The 18808-nt window shown below is 36.3% G+C and overlaps 1 protein-coding gene across 1 annotated transcript; it reads right to left on the bottom strand.

Annotated features, from left to right (window-relative positions):
• Positions 1–3462: 3462 nt before the first annotated feature.
• Positions 3463–8430, bottom strand: LOC108207177 (uncharacterized). Its single transcript, XM_017377636.1, has 7 exons — positions 8029–8430; positions 7857–7986; positions 7335–7766; positions 6336–6844; positions 5949–6236; positions 4976–5861; positions 3463–4859 (listed from the first exon to the last, which is right to left on the bottom strand). Exons 1-7 carry the CDS (start codon positions 8428–8430, stop codon positions 3463–3465), a joined length of 4044 nt encoding a protein of 1347 aa, XP_017233125.1.
• Between the last annotated feature and the right edge of the window lie 10378 nt (positions 8431–18808).

Below are 18808 nucleotides of genomic sequence, written 5' to 3'. Positions count from 1 at the left end.
TATCATTATCATAAAGTAAAATCGAAACAAATCTTATGTATAATAAACTTAACGGTTAGAACTAAGGTTAAAAATTAAAAATTTACTATTTTTAATGGATACTGACGTATACACATAATATTAAAGTTAGGTCACTGTATTGTATATTCAGAGGAACTGAAAATTAATATTAAAGTTTTTCAGCTAAAATGTTATATATTTAGTGAATGACTCTTAACTTTTCACCTTCCTTCATTATTACACACATCTCTTGACCTTTTAATCACTTGTAACTTACATATTATACCCCTATATAAACTTTGTAATTTGTGGTTGGATATAAGAAAAAGTCTGATGATCTCTGTCTAATATATATCTCTTCTCTTCATAAATTTTTATCTCTGTAGTTATCTATTATCTATAACATAAAACTCAATAAGTACATATAATTATCGGTGGCAAAATATTCGTATAGCTAATCTGGGTAAAAATTGACAGAATTACTACAATCACATAATTAAACAACTCAAGTTAATATATAAAATCTAATATCAAATCTCTTCAAAATTATTGAGATTAAATATTATTGGATCATGTGTTAGAATGAAGAGTAGAATCTCTCTCACACACATACATATATATTGTTTGAAGTATTTACATAAAATCATGATATAATATTTAATCTATATTTTTGGTTAATTAAACATATTATTAATATTAGTGATATAGATAGGTGAACTAAATTAAGAGTAAAATTTAATTCAAATTTAGATTAGTTTTTATAATATTCTTTATTTATTTTTTTGAATATACAGTTTTTTTGTGCTTTGTTCTAATAAAATAAAGGAAAAGGGTTTAATTAGCAACCAACTTGAGCAGAAGCTGAAACTGCGGTCTGGGACACTGAGTACAAAAACATTAATTGTTGGTACACTTTTACACTCATTTTTCTTTCGGTAGTGCATGTCTACAAAGACATACTTTAATAGTAGAAAGCGGCATTTGAACAAGTCTCACATGATTATGTGATGAAAGACCACTAAAGCGCACAGGTTTTCTGGATAATCATGATTGACCTACTTTTAACTCAATGCCATGAATCAAGCTAACCCTTGAGTCAGTTGTATTTGTATACATGCACACTTGAGCGCATCATAGACTGTTACTGGAGCTGGACGCAGCAGTTCTTTGGTACGTTTGGTCGGGTTTAAAAGTCCGGATTTTTGGTTTATAAGCTCAAAATAGTTATTCATCTCGTTTGTGTAAAATGTCAAGAAATATTTATAACAAGTTGAGAACAGTGGCTTTTTTCATGACCAGGGGTGTACGGGAGCATGGGCTACCACTACAGGAAAACAAGTATAACCCTCAAGCATCCCCTTAGCAAGTAAATAAAATCTAACATCATCGATATTTAACCAATTCAAATTTCAACAACGTTTACAAGGACACTTCATTGTTCCATATTCTCCCATTCCATTTTCACTTGCAAATTTTAAAAGAGTTTCTACACCATTCTTATATTCCGGAGTCAACGAAATTTTATCACTTTGCACTTGATTACTAATCCAACTTCAATCCAAGTTTGCCATCTACAAATTAACACACACATAAATTTAACACACATTTAACACACACATCCATTTAACACACATGTAATATCACATTTAACACACACATGTAATACATACACACATAATACAAATGATTTCATACATTTAATACAAATGCATTCAATGTAAATATTCTTCTCCATCACACACATTTAATACATCATAATACAGTAACACACATTTAACACACCCACCACACACACATTTAATGAAAAGAAATGAAAATCACTTACATCAAATGTTTGCAAGCAATATTTCTTCCCCACTTTAGTTCTTTTGTTCCTCTCTTTTGATTTTTATTTGAAGTGAATGGGAGCTCCTACTATCAAAAGTAATTTAAAAGTTGCAGGTTAAAACCGACCGACAGATCGGTCGGTTTTAGTACCAAACAAAAAAAACGACGCCGTTTTAAGGGACTGACGCACAGATATTTTTATTTAAATTGATTTTTTATTATTTTTTCGCAGAAAACAAAACCGGCCACAAGGAACGGTCAGTTACGACAGTGCCATGTCATACACATAACCGACCCTGACTAACAGTCGATTTTATGTGTAGCCACGTCACAGAGACCGTCGTCAATTTGTAATTTTGACGAGGTAAAATCGACCACGCGATCGTCGGTCGGTTTTATCCCTGGTCGGTTTTTTTTGGTTAGTTTTGACCTGTTTTCTTGTAGTGTACTGTGGATTTGAGCGCGATCCACTGTAATTTATACTTTAGAAAATTTTTAGTGCTCTCTGGCAGTCTGGCTGCTGCATGATATTAGCCCGGGTGAATAAATTTTGAAAACCAATTCTTTTCATTCTGTCTTTCTCTGTGTACAGCTTTATATATGTGCAACACTTCTTGTTTCTCGCTGCTTGTTCTTTCGTTTCAAATAATACAGTTTATTTTATAGTTTTATAATAATAATTAGTTTTCTAAAACAATTATATTATAAATTTATCATTTCTCTCTCATTTGAAACAGTTTTGTAGAATAGACCTTATTATGTGTATCTTATTTTTTCGGTGGACAGATATATTTTTGTGTGTTTCTTATTTTTTTAGTTTTAATTTAAATTTGAATTCCTTAATAATGATGTTAATTTAAAATATATTTTGGTATTATAATAATTTAATTTTATGAGTTGTATATAAAATCGATTATTATGAAATTTTATATCTTCCCCAAACACATTGAAATGGTATCTTTCATATTTCAGAGTAAGTTTCGAAAGAAATTCTAATGGAAGGATGAAAAAAAGGCATCATAATATCGAATTTATTTTTGTCATGTTAATCTTTTTAAATTAAAATTATATAATTTTTTGTATTATATACACTAAAACATCCAAATTTTGGAAATTATTAAATAGAATTTAACATTAAAAAGTTGCATATCTTCTCCATGATACTATTATAACTTAAATTGGTCGTTAAATTATTAATTTTTGAATTATATGTTAAGCATACTTGATTATTTTAACCCGGGGGAGTTTTAAATCCTGAATCCGCCCTTGTTCATGACTTCTATTTTTTTCTCAAACACTTTAATTATCTATAAGTCTTTTATTGATTCCAACTTTTATTTCACTTTTTTATTTGAAGCACTTATTTTAAATTTATACAAACGGTCTCTTGGTGTCCCCTCTAATTTGCATGCTTCATTTTGAAACCTAAAAACATTTTATATTCTCTATTATTATCAAAATATTGAATTTAAAATATGATAAGTTAAATAAAAAACGGATTAGCTATTATCTATGTTTATGGAGTTAGACATTACCTAAGAAATGAAAAGTCGGGATGAATGGGATGGGCTTTTTTTAGCATATTACTCCTGGAATTTTTTTTTTTTTTTTTTTTAACTTACTAGTTCAATTCATTCAAATCAACACGTCATATGCAAGGCCTCCAACAAACACGTAGGAGGAGACAGTGAATATATTATAGGAATTTACTAAATAAGGGATTCTAGCTATCTCATGTGCTACCCTGTTAGCATTTTTTGTGATAAAAACAACCGAAACTCTACTGAAACTATTAAGGATCTGCTTGCAGCTCTGAACTATCTCTCCAACCTCCAAGTAGTTTATGCTATGCTTCTGAATTGCATTAACAGTGAGCTGAGAATCCGATTGCAAAACTATCTCGTCGTCTTGCATTTGCAGGTCTTTGATCCACGATAAGGCTTTACGAACACCAATACACTCGGCCTCGACTACTGATACTTCACCACTGAATTTGAACGTTTTGGCTTCCATGAAGTTACCTTCATCATTCCTCATCACCATTCCTACTGAGAAAACATTTGTACCTGGGTAGACGGAGGCATCGACATTTATTTTAACCACTCCAGCTGCAGGACGTTGCCACCGTGCACTTAAACTTTGCCTTGCCCCCCTATCATCTGTCCTTCCTGGATCATTTGTTTCCTGTGTTTTCCTCGCTTGAACCCAGTCTAATTGCACTTGAAAACTGCTGTCCATAGCAAAACCTGGTGTGACTACCTTGCTTTCCCATACCCTCTTATTCCTCCAGTACCAGATGCCCCATAAAACCACGCAAATTTTTACCTTCTCTTCATTTGTTGTAGAGCTAAGCTTTTGAAGTAACCATTCTGGGGCAAATTCTGTTTGACTCCAATCATACACCAAGCCAACATGGTTCCAGCATCCAGCAGCAAAACTACAATCATAAAACAAATGAAGCATATGCTCAATATCCACCGCACACATGGGACACGTAATGGGAATTCTGACTCCTTTAGAGCTCAGTCTCCGACGAACTAGAATTGCATTTCGACAAAAACGCCACACAAGCATTTTGATTTTATGAGGTAACTGCAGGTGCCAGATACTTTTCCACCCTGTACATTGCGGAACAACATTAGTACCAAAATGAGCATCATACCAGAACCGATAAGCATGCTTAGCCGTATATACACCATCATTCGAGTGAGCCCACACTATTCTATCAGCCACTGTACGTTGTGAAATAGGTAGTGACATGATTGCCTCTGCATCTTCTTTAAGAAAATTCCTCTGAATCAAGTTCGTGTTCCATTTCTTTTCACCTGGCAAGAATAAGCTACAAACCTTTTCATCTCTTCCTGCGTAAAATTGATTCTGCTCCACCTGAAAATTCATTTTGTTTCTCAGCCATGGGTCTCGAGTTGCCACAATATCTTCCCCACTTCCCAATACCCATCTGAACCCTTTAGATGGTTCCTCCTTTGTAGTCCATATTCCTGACCATATGAAGCTTGATCCTTGTCCTTTACCTGTTTTCAACACATGAGTATTCGGGAAATATCGTCCTTTGAATACTCTTGCCACAAGAGAACTCGGATTTTGCATAAAGTTCCAAATGTGCTTATCCTTATTAGCACAGTTTTACCTCCCTGAGATATCGGTTTAGCTTCCCACTGTTGAATCTTCTTACTCGCCTTCTCCTTCAGGTAACTAAATACTCTTCTCTTCGATCGACCCACCAAAGATGGCAACCGCCCAAGATACATTGTATTTGTGATCCCATTATGCACCTCCAAAATCTGTGATATTTCGTTTTGCTTGTTTTGAGCAACATTCGCACTAAAGTACACACCCGATTTCTGGAAATTTACAGACTGTCCTGAGTATTTCTCATAACTGACAAGGAGGTTTTTAATGTTTCTTGCTTCCTCAGTAATAGCTCGAAAGAATAGAAAACTGTCATAAGCAAACAAGAGGTGGGAAATCGTTGGTGCTGTTTGACTAATTTGACAACCGTGAATCATATCATTACCAGAAGCATCATCAATTGCATTAGACAAGCCTTCAACACCCAGCAAGAATAGATAAGGGGAAAGTGGGTCGCCTTGTCTCAATCCTTTCTTAGGAATAATTGGTCCGACAAGAGAGCCATTTAGTGTGAAGTTATGAGTAACTGTTTTGACACATAGCATTGTCCACTCAATCCACTGATCATAAAAACCCATAGCCTTCATTCGCCGTTTCAAGAATGACCAGTTCACTTTGTCATATGCCTTGCTGATGTCCAACTTCAGAGCAACTTCTCCTATCCTTCCTTGCTTTTTACGAGACATATGGTGAATCACCTCAAAAGCTATGGGTGGAAGCACCTCTTGCAATCTATTGGCCAGCACCTTTGCCATAATTCGATGGAGCACATTGCACAGAGCAATGGGTCTTAAATCTCTCATACTAGAAGCATTTTCCTTTTTCGGAATCAAAACCACATTCCAACTGTTAAGATCTCCTGGAAATTCTTTCTTTTTGATCCACTACGTGCATTGCTTAAACACCTCATGTCCCATCACTTTACAAAAGCTTTGAAAAAAAGCTGGATTCAGTCCGTCAGGGCCCCAAACTTTGTCAGGGTGCATTTGCTTTAGTGCTGCAGTAAACTCCTCGAATGTGAACTCCTCAGTTAGCTTACGATTCTGGTCTACAGATAACATCCTATGACGATCAGGATTTGTCATATTAGTTATCCCTTCTTCTTCAGTGAACAACTTGGTAAAATACTCTCGAACAACTTCACACATTCCATTGTGATCCTCAACCTTTTCTCCAGCATCATTGGTCAAAAAAGCAATTTTATTTGCCTTTTTCTTTGCAGACGCAGAGCCATGAAAGAACCGAGTATTATCGTCACCCTCACGTAGCCAAAACAGTTTAGCACGCTGCTTCTAATATGTCTCTTCTTGAAGTAAAAGTGTATTTAATTGTTCTTTCTCACTTAGATACTTCTTCACACTCTCAGCATCTTCACAGTCCACAAGCTCTTCTAAGTTTGCTTTATGCTTCCTTATCTTTTCTCTGAACTTATGAAAGAATGACCTTCCCCACTTGGCCATAAACGAGGTGATCTCAACAATTTTTGGAAGGAGATGTATTATTGGAGTCGAAACCCAAATTTCAGAAACTTCCCGGATAAATTCTGGTTCTTTTAACCAGATGTTCTCAAAACAGAATCTCCACTCTTTGTTCGATATCTCCGTATTTAAAAGCTCCAAAACAATCGGTTCATGATCAGAGACTATTGCGTGAACAACTTTCAGGCTGTTCGCTGGGAATTTAGCCAGCCAACTCGCATTAGCAAAACCAGGATCCAGCTTTTCTCTTACCCAAGCACTAGTACCTCGAGCTCGCTCCCATGTGAACTTACCACCTCTTAAACTTATTTCAGCCAATTGACATTCTTCAATCACTTTACGAAAACCATCAAGAAGATATTGAGGGTGTGCAATCGTACCTTTTTTATCTGAATCAAAAAAGGAAATCATTAAAGTCTCCCCAGATGCACCAAGGCACATTTGACATGTTCGCCAATCTACGAATTAAGCTCCATGATTCTCTACGTCTTGTACGCTCTGGATATCCATAATAGCATGATAGACGCCATGACATAGTACTATTCCCCATAAACAGCATATCAATATGGTGATTAGAGTAACCAGCCACTTGACAATTTGCAACCTGCTTCTATAGAACAGCCAACCCTCCACTACGCCCAACTCTATCTACTGAAAAACAATGACCGAAGAAAAACTTAACTCTAAGGTCCTCGATTTTATTAGAAAAAGAAATTGTCTCATTTAAAAACACAAAGATGGGTTTGTGATCTCGTATTAGATCACCAAGTGCTCGAACTTTACAAGGTTTCCCAAGACCTCGACAGTTTCAACTAATGTGACTCATTGCTGCTGGCTAGCTTGCGTACATTAAGATTGGAGAGGTCCCTGCACAATCACCATTAAAAAAAGTAGGTTCCTTGATTGTTGTATCTGTTTGTTTTGTCTGTAATACAGTGTATTGGGCTTCTATTCTCTGCCGTTTCATTTCCTCCGAATTTAGCCCATATAACTCATCAGCATCCAGCCCATTAGTATTACTTGAATTTGAATTCCCCGCCTTAGCTGTTACATTATTTCCGTACTCACCGCTATATCCCTGATTTTTCTCTGAATTATTCCCCTTATCCCTTTGATCACGCAAATCAGTTGCTGAGCGTGACCAATCAGTTTTTTGAAATCCCTGATTTTCAGTATTGTAGTTATCCATTCTTTTCCACCGCCCCCAGTCGCCGTCACCTTCCTCCCGGAGCCACTTGCTTTTGCTACCTCCAGCTGTTTTCTGTGGTGGAGCACGTAACCAGTGTCCCCATTCTTTGGTAATATCCCCATCTGTGATCTCCAGTTTCTATTTACAGAAGCGTTCTGTATGTGACAATAGACCACATATGAAACAAAAGTCCCCCAGTTTCTCATACTTACAGTTAACCACAATCTCTGTTTTATCTTTTTTCAGTATCTTCTTCTTTCTTTTGAGAGGCCTACAAACATCTACTCGGATTCTTAATCGCATGAATTCACGCCAAATGCTTGAGTTGTTCTTTGCGTCATACTGTAGAAACGTTCCAAAAAAATTACCCAACTACTTGCATACCATCTCTGTCATATATCCCACCAGAAGCTCATGTATATGAATCCAGAAATCCACCTCATTCAGCGAGACTTTAACAGCATCTTCTCCCATCCTTACTATGTTCATTACCGGAAGCGCTCCATCAAACATCCACGGTCCATTACTCAGCACCCAATTCATATCATCCTTATGGTAGAACTGAAACAAGAAAATCCCAGGCTTGAGATCTTTGATGTTTATACCCATTGCAGGTTTCCATAAATCCGCATGCTTTGTTCTCATTGCACGACCATTGATGTTTTTCTCCGTCAAAAAACGACCCACAATACATAGATCAAACCTGTTGCAATCCTCTTCCACCCCTTCATCGAAGACTAATTCTTCATTCTCTTCATTTTCAATATTCAAATCTTCCATCTGCATCTCTATGTCTCCCGTTGTTGCCATGAAATCACAGCCTCTCACAATTCTAGATTATAGAAGGAGAGAAAACATTCAAACGACTTTCACAGGAGGAGAGAAAACTAAGCATCAACTTTAAAAATTAACTTGAAAGATCTGGAACTTGTTTGCCAACTTTTTTGCATGGACTTAAAATCCGGGTATTAAGTTAAAATATATGTTTGTGTAATAAGTTAGAAGTTAGCTTAAAATCAAAAATAAGACAAAAACTGACTTTTAAAGTCAGAGGTTAGTTTGAGGTACTTTTTTGAGTGACTATATTTCTTTGAATTTTTTTTTTTTGATAAAAATTACTTCCAAGTCATAAGTTACTCAAAATTCACTTTTATTTTTATTAATATATTTTTAATAACTCACAAGTTATCGGAAATCAAAATTATTTAAACACACGTTTTAAACTTTTAGCTTATCAGATAAGTTACGTGAAATCATAAATTACGTTAAGTCATACTTCCGCCATCCCACTCAATTCTTTACATTGGGTTTTGGCACGGAAGTTAAGAAATATGTATAAAGTAGTGGAAAAGATAAAAAAAAGTTGGTGAAGTGGTGGGACCAATTGATTTTTAATATATAAAAGAGAGATGTTGCAGTATATGTAGTAAGTATATGTAGTGTGAGAAGGGAGAAAAATGGGAAAGTGGTGGAGCTCATTAACTAATTTAAGAAAATTTTCTAATATAAAAAAAATGAGTAGGACGTAAAAAAAGAAACTGTAAAAGACCGGGTGGGACGGAGGGAGTAAGTCATGTTCTTGACCAGTAACTCAGCTTTATATTTTTCTCATTCTGTGATTCAATTTGAGACCTACGTCGCCTTTTTCAGTATTTTGTGATCCATCATAACTACTGTTAGAAATTTGCTTCCAGTTTTTCTGAAATTTTTGTCCTTCAAGTCAACACCAACATCATATCCGGGCCACCTAAAAAAAACTATCCATATTACGGTGGTAAGTTAGTATATTTATCTTTTAGATAGAAACTGATCGATGTAATGCGATTTTTTGTTTAACAGAAGCAACTTCTACTTGTGCCTTCTCCTTTTCTTAACCCGCTTATTTAAATAAATAAAATCACAAGTTGTGAATGCTAACTTTTCTCTCAGAACTCCACTTCTTTCCTAAACACTTTAGTTACTTATTTACTTCACAATCCTAAATAACCTTTATACTTTAAGTAAGAAGTCACTGTTTCTAAATTCGCCCAAACGGCCGCAATACGCCTACGATCAGACTTGCATGTTTATACAAACACAATATACAAAATACACTCTTATATATTTCTTACTTTTCTCTCATTTCTTTACAATCTTTGACCCTGATTTGAAATTTATATAGACTATAATTTTTTTAAAATTTTCCTTTTTCTAGAAATATTTAAATATTATACTTTTATTTAGAAAAAATATTTTCAACCATATTTGGTCACTTTTAATATTTTGGATTGGATATTCGATCGTATTTATTTTCGATTATATCTAGTCGAAATAGTCACTGATCGAAATTCTCGAATGAAGATAGTTGCTTTTTTTAGTGAATTTGAAATAATTTATAAAATTATATTTTATAGGAACTTGTGTAGAACCCTTTATCACCAACGTAAGATATTGAGGGAGACGAAGTACATGTTTATTATGTTGCTCATTACCCCTACCGTCCCATTTAATTTTGTACGTTTTTTTTCACTGCTCGACACTCATTTCAATGCTCTTATAAAGTATAGTTCTATAACTTATTTTTTAAGATTTTTTTCTGAATACAAGGTTAACATCAAAATATTTATTCATAAAAAATAAATTAAAAATAACTGATACAGCTATAAATTATTTTATAGGTGCATTAAAGTATGTTTCATGTCCCCGTACCCCAAGATATACTATCTAGGGCCTCCGAAAGAATATATATATATATAGGCTCATGATCAAATAGAAACCAATCTTTAAATAAAAACTAAAAACCACTATTGAAACTCTTTAAATTACTAAAGGCACCCACTTACACTTAATTATAACCCAGCAGTAACCCCCCACCCAGATCTGCCCCCGTTCTTTCTCCTCCTTCCACCTTCTCTCTTTCATCAACCCCACTTCATCTCCCTCTTCTCCTTCCACCTCTACTATCACATATATGCCAACATGCTCCTACCAACACTGCCACTCATGTCATTTTTTCCGATTTCACTATCATCACCACCACCTCTGCCACCTGCTCCTAATATTTTTACAAAAATCGGTGATATTCTGATATACCATTTGGTGATATCATCTATACATTTTAGTGATATCCGCTTTAGAAATTAGTGATATCCTCTGTAGAAATTAGTGATATTCACAAAAATCTCCAGAACTTGATGCAAACCTTCAGATCTGTTTTTGTTTGTTGATTCTAGTGGTGATGGCGGTGGTGGAGAAGAAGGTGGTGGAGATGGAGGGGGCGAGTGCATGAAGGATGCGGGGGTGGGGGTTGAGATGCTAGAGGTGGAGGTCGAGATGGAGTTATGGCGGAGGTAGGACCTGAGATAGCGCGCGGAGGTGAAGATGTTGGTGGTAGAAGTGTCAAGGTGGAGGTGATGGCAAAGGTCGAGATGAAGGTGGTGGAAGAGGTGGAGGTGGGTGGACATTGGTGGTAGAGACGGTGGAGGAGGAATGGAGGGATAATGGACGTGAACGGGGTGCCAGTGGGCGACAAATGTGGAGAGAACGGCGGAAATGGTGTTGCTGGAAGTGGAGGCTGCCGGAGAAGATGGAGGTGGAGGTGGGGTTGTTAAAAGATTTAGTGATATTGTGTTTAGAATTTAGTGATATTTCAGCTGGGTTTTTAGTTTGTACAATAAGAGGGTTTGTATTGGAGTAGTACTCTCTCTCTCTCTATATATATATATATATATATATATATATATATATAAACCATTAATGGATTATTTTCAAAAAAATTTAAGTTACAATTTTTTTTGAATGAAGGGATCATGTTCGCAAGATTTCACTAGAAAAAAAAGGACAAAACCGACCGGCAAAAGTCGGTTAGTTTTCAAAAGAATGACGCCGTTTTGGCTTGTTGGCAAGACTCCGACTTATTTTAACCGAACACCCCGGTCGGTTTCATGGCTGACGTGTCTGGGTCATAACCGACCAAGCCTTCGGTCAGTTATGTGTTTGTGTAAATTTAATCAATTTTTTAATAAATCATTATACAAGACGACGGCGTTTTGTCGGTAATAACAAAACCGACCGACGTCGGTCGGTTTAAAACCTATTATATGCATATATATATCTTTATTTAATTGGAAAATGGATAAAATATACGCGTCACAAAAGGGGTTACGATGCCGTTTTATTTTAAAATTATAACCGACCGCCTCCGCTCGGATTTAACCCCTTTTTTTTTGCTAAATCTCTTTCTCCCCCCAGTCTCTCCTTCTTTTTCCCCACCATATCATTTTCTTTCTCTCCTTTCCCAAAACTTTTCTCCCTCTCTTCAAAAATATCTCTCTACCTAAAACCTCTCCCTCTTCTTATACAAAACAATAAATAAAAAATGCGGAGAATAAATTTCGTTGGGACTCGATTTGGGCGTTTTGATTTCAATCTCAGGGTTTTGGATCTTTGTAATCTTAGTTTGACGGTATATATCGATCTCTCCCTAAGTTTCTCTTCACATGTTTGTGTATGTTTGATTATGTTTGTGTAGTTTTACATATGCTTGTCTATGTATATATATGTTTGTGTACATATGTATGTGTGATTTCGAGTTTGATTTTGATTTATTTTTTTGAGTTTGATTTTAGGTCGAGTTTAGAAGAAGCATGATCATAAACATATACGAGTCAAATTAACAAGAAAAAGTCGCAATCATTTCATTGAACATTTAAATAAAATTCATAAAAACAATAAAAAACATTCTTGAAAAAACATCTTAAAAAACTTCAAAACAACTTTTTCAAATCCCCGAAGGGCCCGCCTCATCCTTGCCCTTGCCCGCCTTGTCCTCCTCTTTTTGCTGCTTCAACTTCCTAGTCATCATCACCGCGAAGCGAATCATCCACTCCTGCCTTCGTATCACCGCCATCCTTTCCGCCTCGAGTCTCTCCTCCTCGAGATAATGATCAAGTTGCATGAACATGATGTTGGACATGTCTTGATACCATAGTTGGGCCCAAATTTTGTCCGGGATTTCAAAAATCCTGTACGTGTTCCCATCGATTGTGACGGTTTTGTTTTGGTGATTGAGGGTGCACTACTAGAATTACTGCCTACGACATCGGTGCTTAGACATCGGTTGGTCAGACAACCGATGTTAACATCATTAAACACATCAGTATTTTTTTTAAACGATGTTACTATGAAATTTAGACATCGGTTGGGAAAATAACCGATGTCAATAGTTATTTTTTAAAAATGAGAATTGTGAAGTAGACATCGGTCATAGGCATAATCGATGTAGATATTTGGTAGACATCGGTTAAATTTCTAACCGATGTTAAATCATATTTTTAAGAAATTAAAAAACAACAGCTAATATACTTTTGCCCAGTTTATTTCCCTCAGTTAACCAAAAATCAAATCCCGCCCCTCTTTTCCCTACCGACACTTAACCAAAATACCTTCTCCCTCCCGACTCATTCAATCTCCCTCCCGACACATTCAACCTCCCTCCTCCCTCCCGACACATTCAACCTCCCTCCTCTGCATCTCTCATCTCTGGTGTCTCTCACATCTCTCACATCTCTCACTGCAAATTAGGGTTCCAATTGAACCCCAAATTGGATGAAGCACCAAATTGGTGCTTCGAGAAGCCACATTTCTCGACCTCAAGCACCTTTTTTGGGGTTTATTTCTCTCTAATTAGGTATATTTCCACTGGTTTTTCTTTCACTAACTTTGGGTTTTTCATTTTTGAACACAGACCTGGACATTTGGAGCCTTCAACGGCTCGAAGAGTTGACAGTACCGAGCTTGAAGAGGCTGAAGAGGTACTTTATTCTTTAGATTTGCATATAAAGTTTTTAGATTTTTATGTAAATGTTTTACATTTTTTTTATTTCACTGTCAATTTCAGATGTGATATGTGTTAGTTGTGGGTGATGTGTTCTTTTTTATAATTTTACTTGTTAATTTAAGATATGATGTATGTTAATTTTTGGGTGATGTGTTCAGTTTTTTGATTTCACTGTGATTTTAAGATGTGATATATGTTAGTTTTGGGTGATGTGTTTATTATTTTTGATTTCACTGTGATTTTAAGATGTGACATATGTTAATTTCTGGGTGATTTGTTCATTTTTTTGATTTCATTGTGATGTGATGTGTTGATTTCAATTGTAAGAATATTTGAAGCTCAAGTGAAGCTTATGCGATGTACTGACTTGCATTATGCTATCAAATGCCCTGTAGAACTGCAATGCCATGATATGAAGTATGCGATTTTGTTATGTAATTTGGATAATATATACTATATATATATTTATAACTAATAACTAATGAATATAGTATAATATAATTGCTATCGAATAATAAATATAAATCTTATATATGTAAGTTAGGCACTTTAATATATCTGTGATGTTAAACTAACAAACAAGTGGTCAGGTAGCGTACTTTACAAATGCGATTATGGATAAGTCGTGCATATCGAAAGACAGAGATTCGTTAGAATTTGAAGTAGGCGTTGAAGATTTCTTGAATTTTGCGGAAGAAAATAGTGAAGACCCTAAAAGAAAATTTTAGTTCCTGGTCCACATGAGCCAGGAAATAAAATCGACATCTATTTACAACCGCTAGTAGATGATTTGAAAAAACTTTGGGAAGAAGGTGAACAAAACGTATATGACGCGTATACTAAAAGTTATTTCACTCTAAAAGCAATTTTATTGTGGACTATAAACGATTTCCCCACGTATGGAAACCTGTTAGGCTGCGTGAATAAGGGTTATAAGAGTTGTCCAATTTGTGGTGATGATACTGTGGCCAAATACTAAAGTCACAACAGGAAGATGTGCTTCCAAGGTCACCGCCGATATTTGGCTAAACATCACCCTTATAGGAAGCAGAAGGCGGCCTTTAACGGACAACAAGAGTTACGGCAGCCACGTCAACAGCTTTGCGGAGAAGAAGTGTTAATGCAGCAGGACATAATTGATTTTTGTTTCGGAAAAGAATTGAAAAAATCTGTATTTTTCGAGTTAGAATATTGGAAATATCATCATGTTCGCCACTGTCTCGATGTTATGCACATTGAGAAAAATGTGTGCGATAGTGTTCTTGAATCTTTACTAAATTTGCGAAAGTCAGAAGATAGTGAGGTGGCCCGGCGTGATATTTGTTGATATGGGTGTTAGACATGATTTGGCTCCACAAGTAGGAGAAAAGAAAACGTATCCCTCCCCTTTCACTTTGTCAAAGGCAGAAAAAAGGTGGTCCTAAACTCATTGTTGTGTATGAAACTTCTGTCTGGACACGGATCAAATATCAAAAACTGCGTGTCCATGTCAGATTTGAAGATCTACGGGCTTAAATCACATGACTGCCACGTCCTCATCCAGCAACTTCTTCCTGTTGCAATTTGTTCTATACTTCCAAAACATGTTAGGGTCACAATCATACGACTATGTTTCTTTTTCAACGCTTTGTGCAACAAAGTAGTTGATATATCGAAACTTGATAAATTGCAGGCAGATGTGATAATAACCTTGTGTGATCTAGAAAAAATCTTCCCCGCCTCATTTTTTGATGTAATGATACATCTCGTAGTCCATTTGGTCCAAGAATTTTGTTTATGTGGACCTGTCTTTTATCGATGGATGTATGCATTCGAACGATCCAATAAAGTTCTAAAGAGCTATGTATGGAACCGATATTATTCAGAGGGTTGTATGGCAGAAAGTTACTTAAAAGAAGAATCGGTTGAATTTTGCACCGAATTTCTTAGGCAACATTGCACAACTGCCGGTCTTCCAGTTGAGCAAGGCAAGCAATCTGGTGCGTTATCAGCAGCGATTGTGAAGGTAGTCGAAGAAAAAGAGCGAGATGAGGCGCATTTACATGTCCAGCAAAACAATGCCGAAGTATACCCCTATATAATGTGAGTTTAATTATCTATATTCCACTATCCGCCAATGTTATATTTTTCGACCTTTTTCAATATCTGCATTTGTGCAGAATGCACAAGGAGTATTTTGAAGAATTGTACCGAGGCAAGAAGAAAAGTGTTCATCGGCTCATGGGAGAACACAATCGGCTATTTGCTGATTGGTTTGAGAAAATAGTAGGTTGTTAACAGTTTTAAATTGACAACACCACTGTTTAATAATACTGAAAAAATGGCCCTTTAATTCTTTGGCTGTTATGTGTAGGTCAATAGTGAAATCAGTGAGAATAGAGATAGTGTTTCAGAGACGCTGAAATGGCTTGCTGGAAAACCATCTTTCTCTGTTTTAACCTATCAAGGTTATTCAGTGAATGGAGTTCGATACTTCACGAAGGACCGAGATGATTCACGGGTTGTTCAAAACAGCGGGGTCTCGGTAGTTGCTAAGGCAGTACAACTGTGCAGTGCGAAGGACTTGAACCCTGTTGAAAGTGATATGACTTTTTATGGCATAATATTGGAAGTATGGGAGTTGGATTACCATAATTTTAAAGCCCCGTTATTCTTATGTAAATGGGCAGAGAATGATAATTGCATAAAGATTGATGACCTTGGCTTCACACTTGTGGATTTCAATCGACATGGCCATAAGAAAGACAAATACATATCAGTTGACCAAGTCAATCAGGTCTTTTATATAAAAGATCCAGTTGATCCTTCTTGGTCCATTGTATTAACTGCAACAACTCGAGACTATCAAGATCTGTATAATGACGATGATTTGGGTGACACCATCATGGAACATCCCCCCTTCTGTTGTAACATCCCACGTTGTGATGTGACTATCGACGATGTTGCACATAGTGTTAGGCCTAATGTTGAAGGAATTTGGGTTAAAAACTAATCAATATATAATTTACAACCCATTCTACTATAATTGTTTTGATGTAAATGAACAATGCCTTTTATTCATGTATAATTTATTTGTCGTACTTTTCTGGTGTATATCTTAGTTAATTGTTGTAATTTATCTGCATTTCATTCATTTAATTTATCTGCATATCTTAATTAATTCATTAATGTAATTTATCTACTTTTCATGCCTTCTGTAATTTATCTCTATTTATATGCCTAGTGACTAATGCCTTTATAATGACGTGAGACAGATTGAAGGACAGAAATGATGAAGAAACTACCATCCAAGAAAGCAAAATCTGCAAAAAAGAATGAAACCTCCAAAGATGGGAAGCAAATAGTGGAGGTCAGGGAGCTGGCACAGGAGTTGTTGGCTCAACAAACAACACAAGGTACTTTTGAACAAGCAACAGAAGGTACTTCTGATTTTTAAAAAAAAGGATAGGAGCTGCAAGAGGTGTTTCATCTTTTCACAAAGTAGTGGTGAAGAAGGCACAGGGCAAGAGATTCCGTATCCAGTACAACCAGTTTGGAGAACCTGTTGGAGACACTGGGTGTACCTTGTAGTCCTACATAGGGCACCTTGCAAGGACTATGATTCCTATCGACATTGATAGCTGGCCACATGTGGAGAGGGAATTGAAAGAAAAGTTTAACAACTAAACATGTTATGCCTTATCTTGGAAAAAAGAAAAAATTGAGAAAACCTCCGAAAAAGTACCGGTTTGTTAGTAAAGAAGCTTGGACAAGATTTGTCGCGCTGAGGACAAATGAAAAGTGGCTGGTATGGATTTACTGAAGTTTGTTGGCGCTTAACTATTTTTCTTTTACACTTTACCTTCGTAGAATTTATTATGGTTACTTGTATGATGTAGAAACTACGTGGCCTACAAAGCGAAAGAGTGCGCAAGCGAAAGTATCACCATCGGCTGTCAAGGAAGGGGTACATTGGTCTGCAACAGGAAGAAGTAAGGACCTACAAACTGTTTCTTAGAAGTAAAAGTTTTAGATAACAGATTATAACTGTTGCTTGTTCTTAAATAGATAAAGAAAGGGACAATGAAGCCCGGTGAGAAACCAGATCGGGCAATATTATGGAAAAAGGCTCAAAAGCCAAAGCCAAAGAATGAGAATGATTTACCAAGTATTGAGGACGCTGAGGTTGATAATGAGGATGATGAGGACGATGAGGAGGGTTCTGAAACTCTATCATCAGTATTCCATCTGGAAGTGCAGATGGAATAATGATTTAAGCTTATTCTTGTTTTATTGATAGGATGAGTTACTCGAGAAGAAGGAGAAGGGAGAATTTATTCCATCTGGAAGTTCAGATGTGTTGTCTGCGGCACTTAGAACTCCTGAGCATTCCGGCAGGGTTCGAGGAGTTGGCGGTTATGTGACGCCGAAAATGTTCTTTAATCTGCCAAAGGTGAAAAATTCGGGAATTACAAAGTCTGAGTTGTTGGCCCGTGATCGAGTGATGGTGGAGGAGTTGGAAAGAACAAGGCGGGAAATGGCTGAGCTGAAGGCATTGTTTAATGCCTCTAATCTTGGCTCTCCAAATGTGTCCGACAAAGCAAGTTGTGAACTGCTTGGAGAAGAACATAACCATAAACCAACAGTAGAGAAACAAGTACTTGAGAATGATGAAGATTGTGTTGCTTATGACCATCATCCTCCAACTGAAAAGAAGGTATATTTCACATATATTCTTGTAATTGTAGAATAATAATTCAAATTTACTCCTTATGATTTTAGGATCCCAATAGTTGTAAAATAAATTTATAATTGACTCCTTATAATTGTAGGGTCCACAAATGAGTGAGCTGTCTCTGGATAACATCGAAAACAAGGTTGCTTTTGGATTGTTTTCGATGATGACGCATTGAATACTACGGTGCATGAGGTGCCCCTAATGCCTGGATATGTTTGTGTGTCAATTGACGGACACATTCAACCAGACGCATTAGTTCCTGTGCCGATTCATGGTGAAATTGAGCTAGTTCGCGAAGCAGTTGGTTCTCACGTGGCATGGCCTCGAAATCTGATCAGCCTCCGAACAGTTGTGGTGGTATTGTACATGTGCTAATTCGCTACAAATTGTCTATTCTCTAGAAATTGTCTAATTACATTTTTATTCCTTTTTTTTGTAGAAAAAGAAAAGAGATGTGCCACAACCAAAAAATAAGGGTGAGGTGCACAAACTTCAAGATGTGTTCAAAAAAATGAAGGTGAGTAATAAAGTGCCCCGCCAATTCAAGGTATTTTATAAAATGTCACAACATTTATGCAAGCCAGTGGGGAATCAATCCCGATTCCATGTGATCCTGATGTGTTTGGAGT

This window comes from Daucus carota, chromosome 2 (genome assembly GCF_001625215.2).
Source record: "Daucus carota subsp. sativus chromosome 2, DH1 v3.0, whole genome shotgun sequence".
Lineage (NCBI taxonomy): Eukaryota > Viridiplantae > Streptophyta > Magnoliopsida > Apiales > Apiaceae > Daucus > Daucus carota.
Note: the sequence above shows the minus strand (reverse complement) of the source record. Positions and strands in the feature narration are given on the sequence as shown.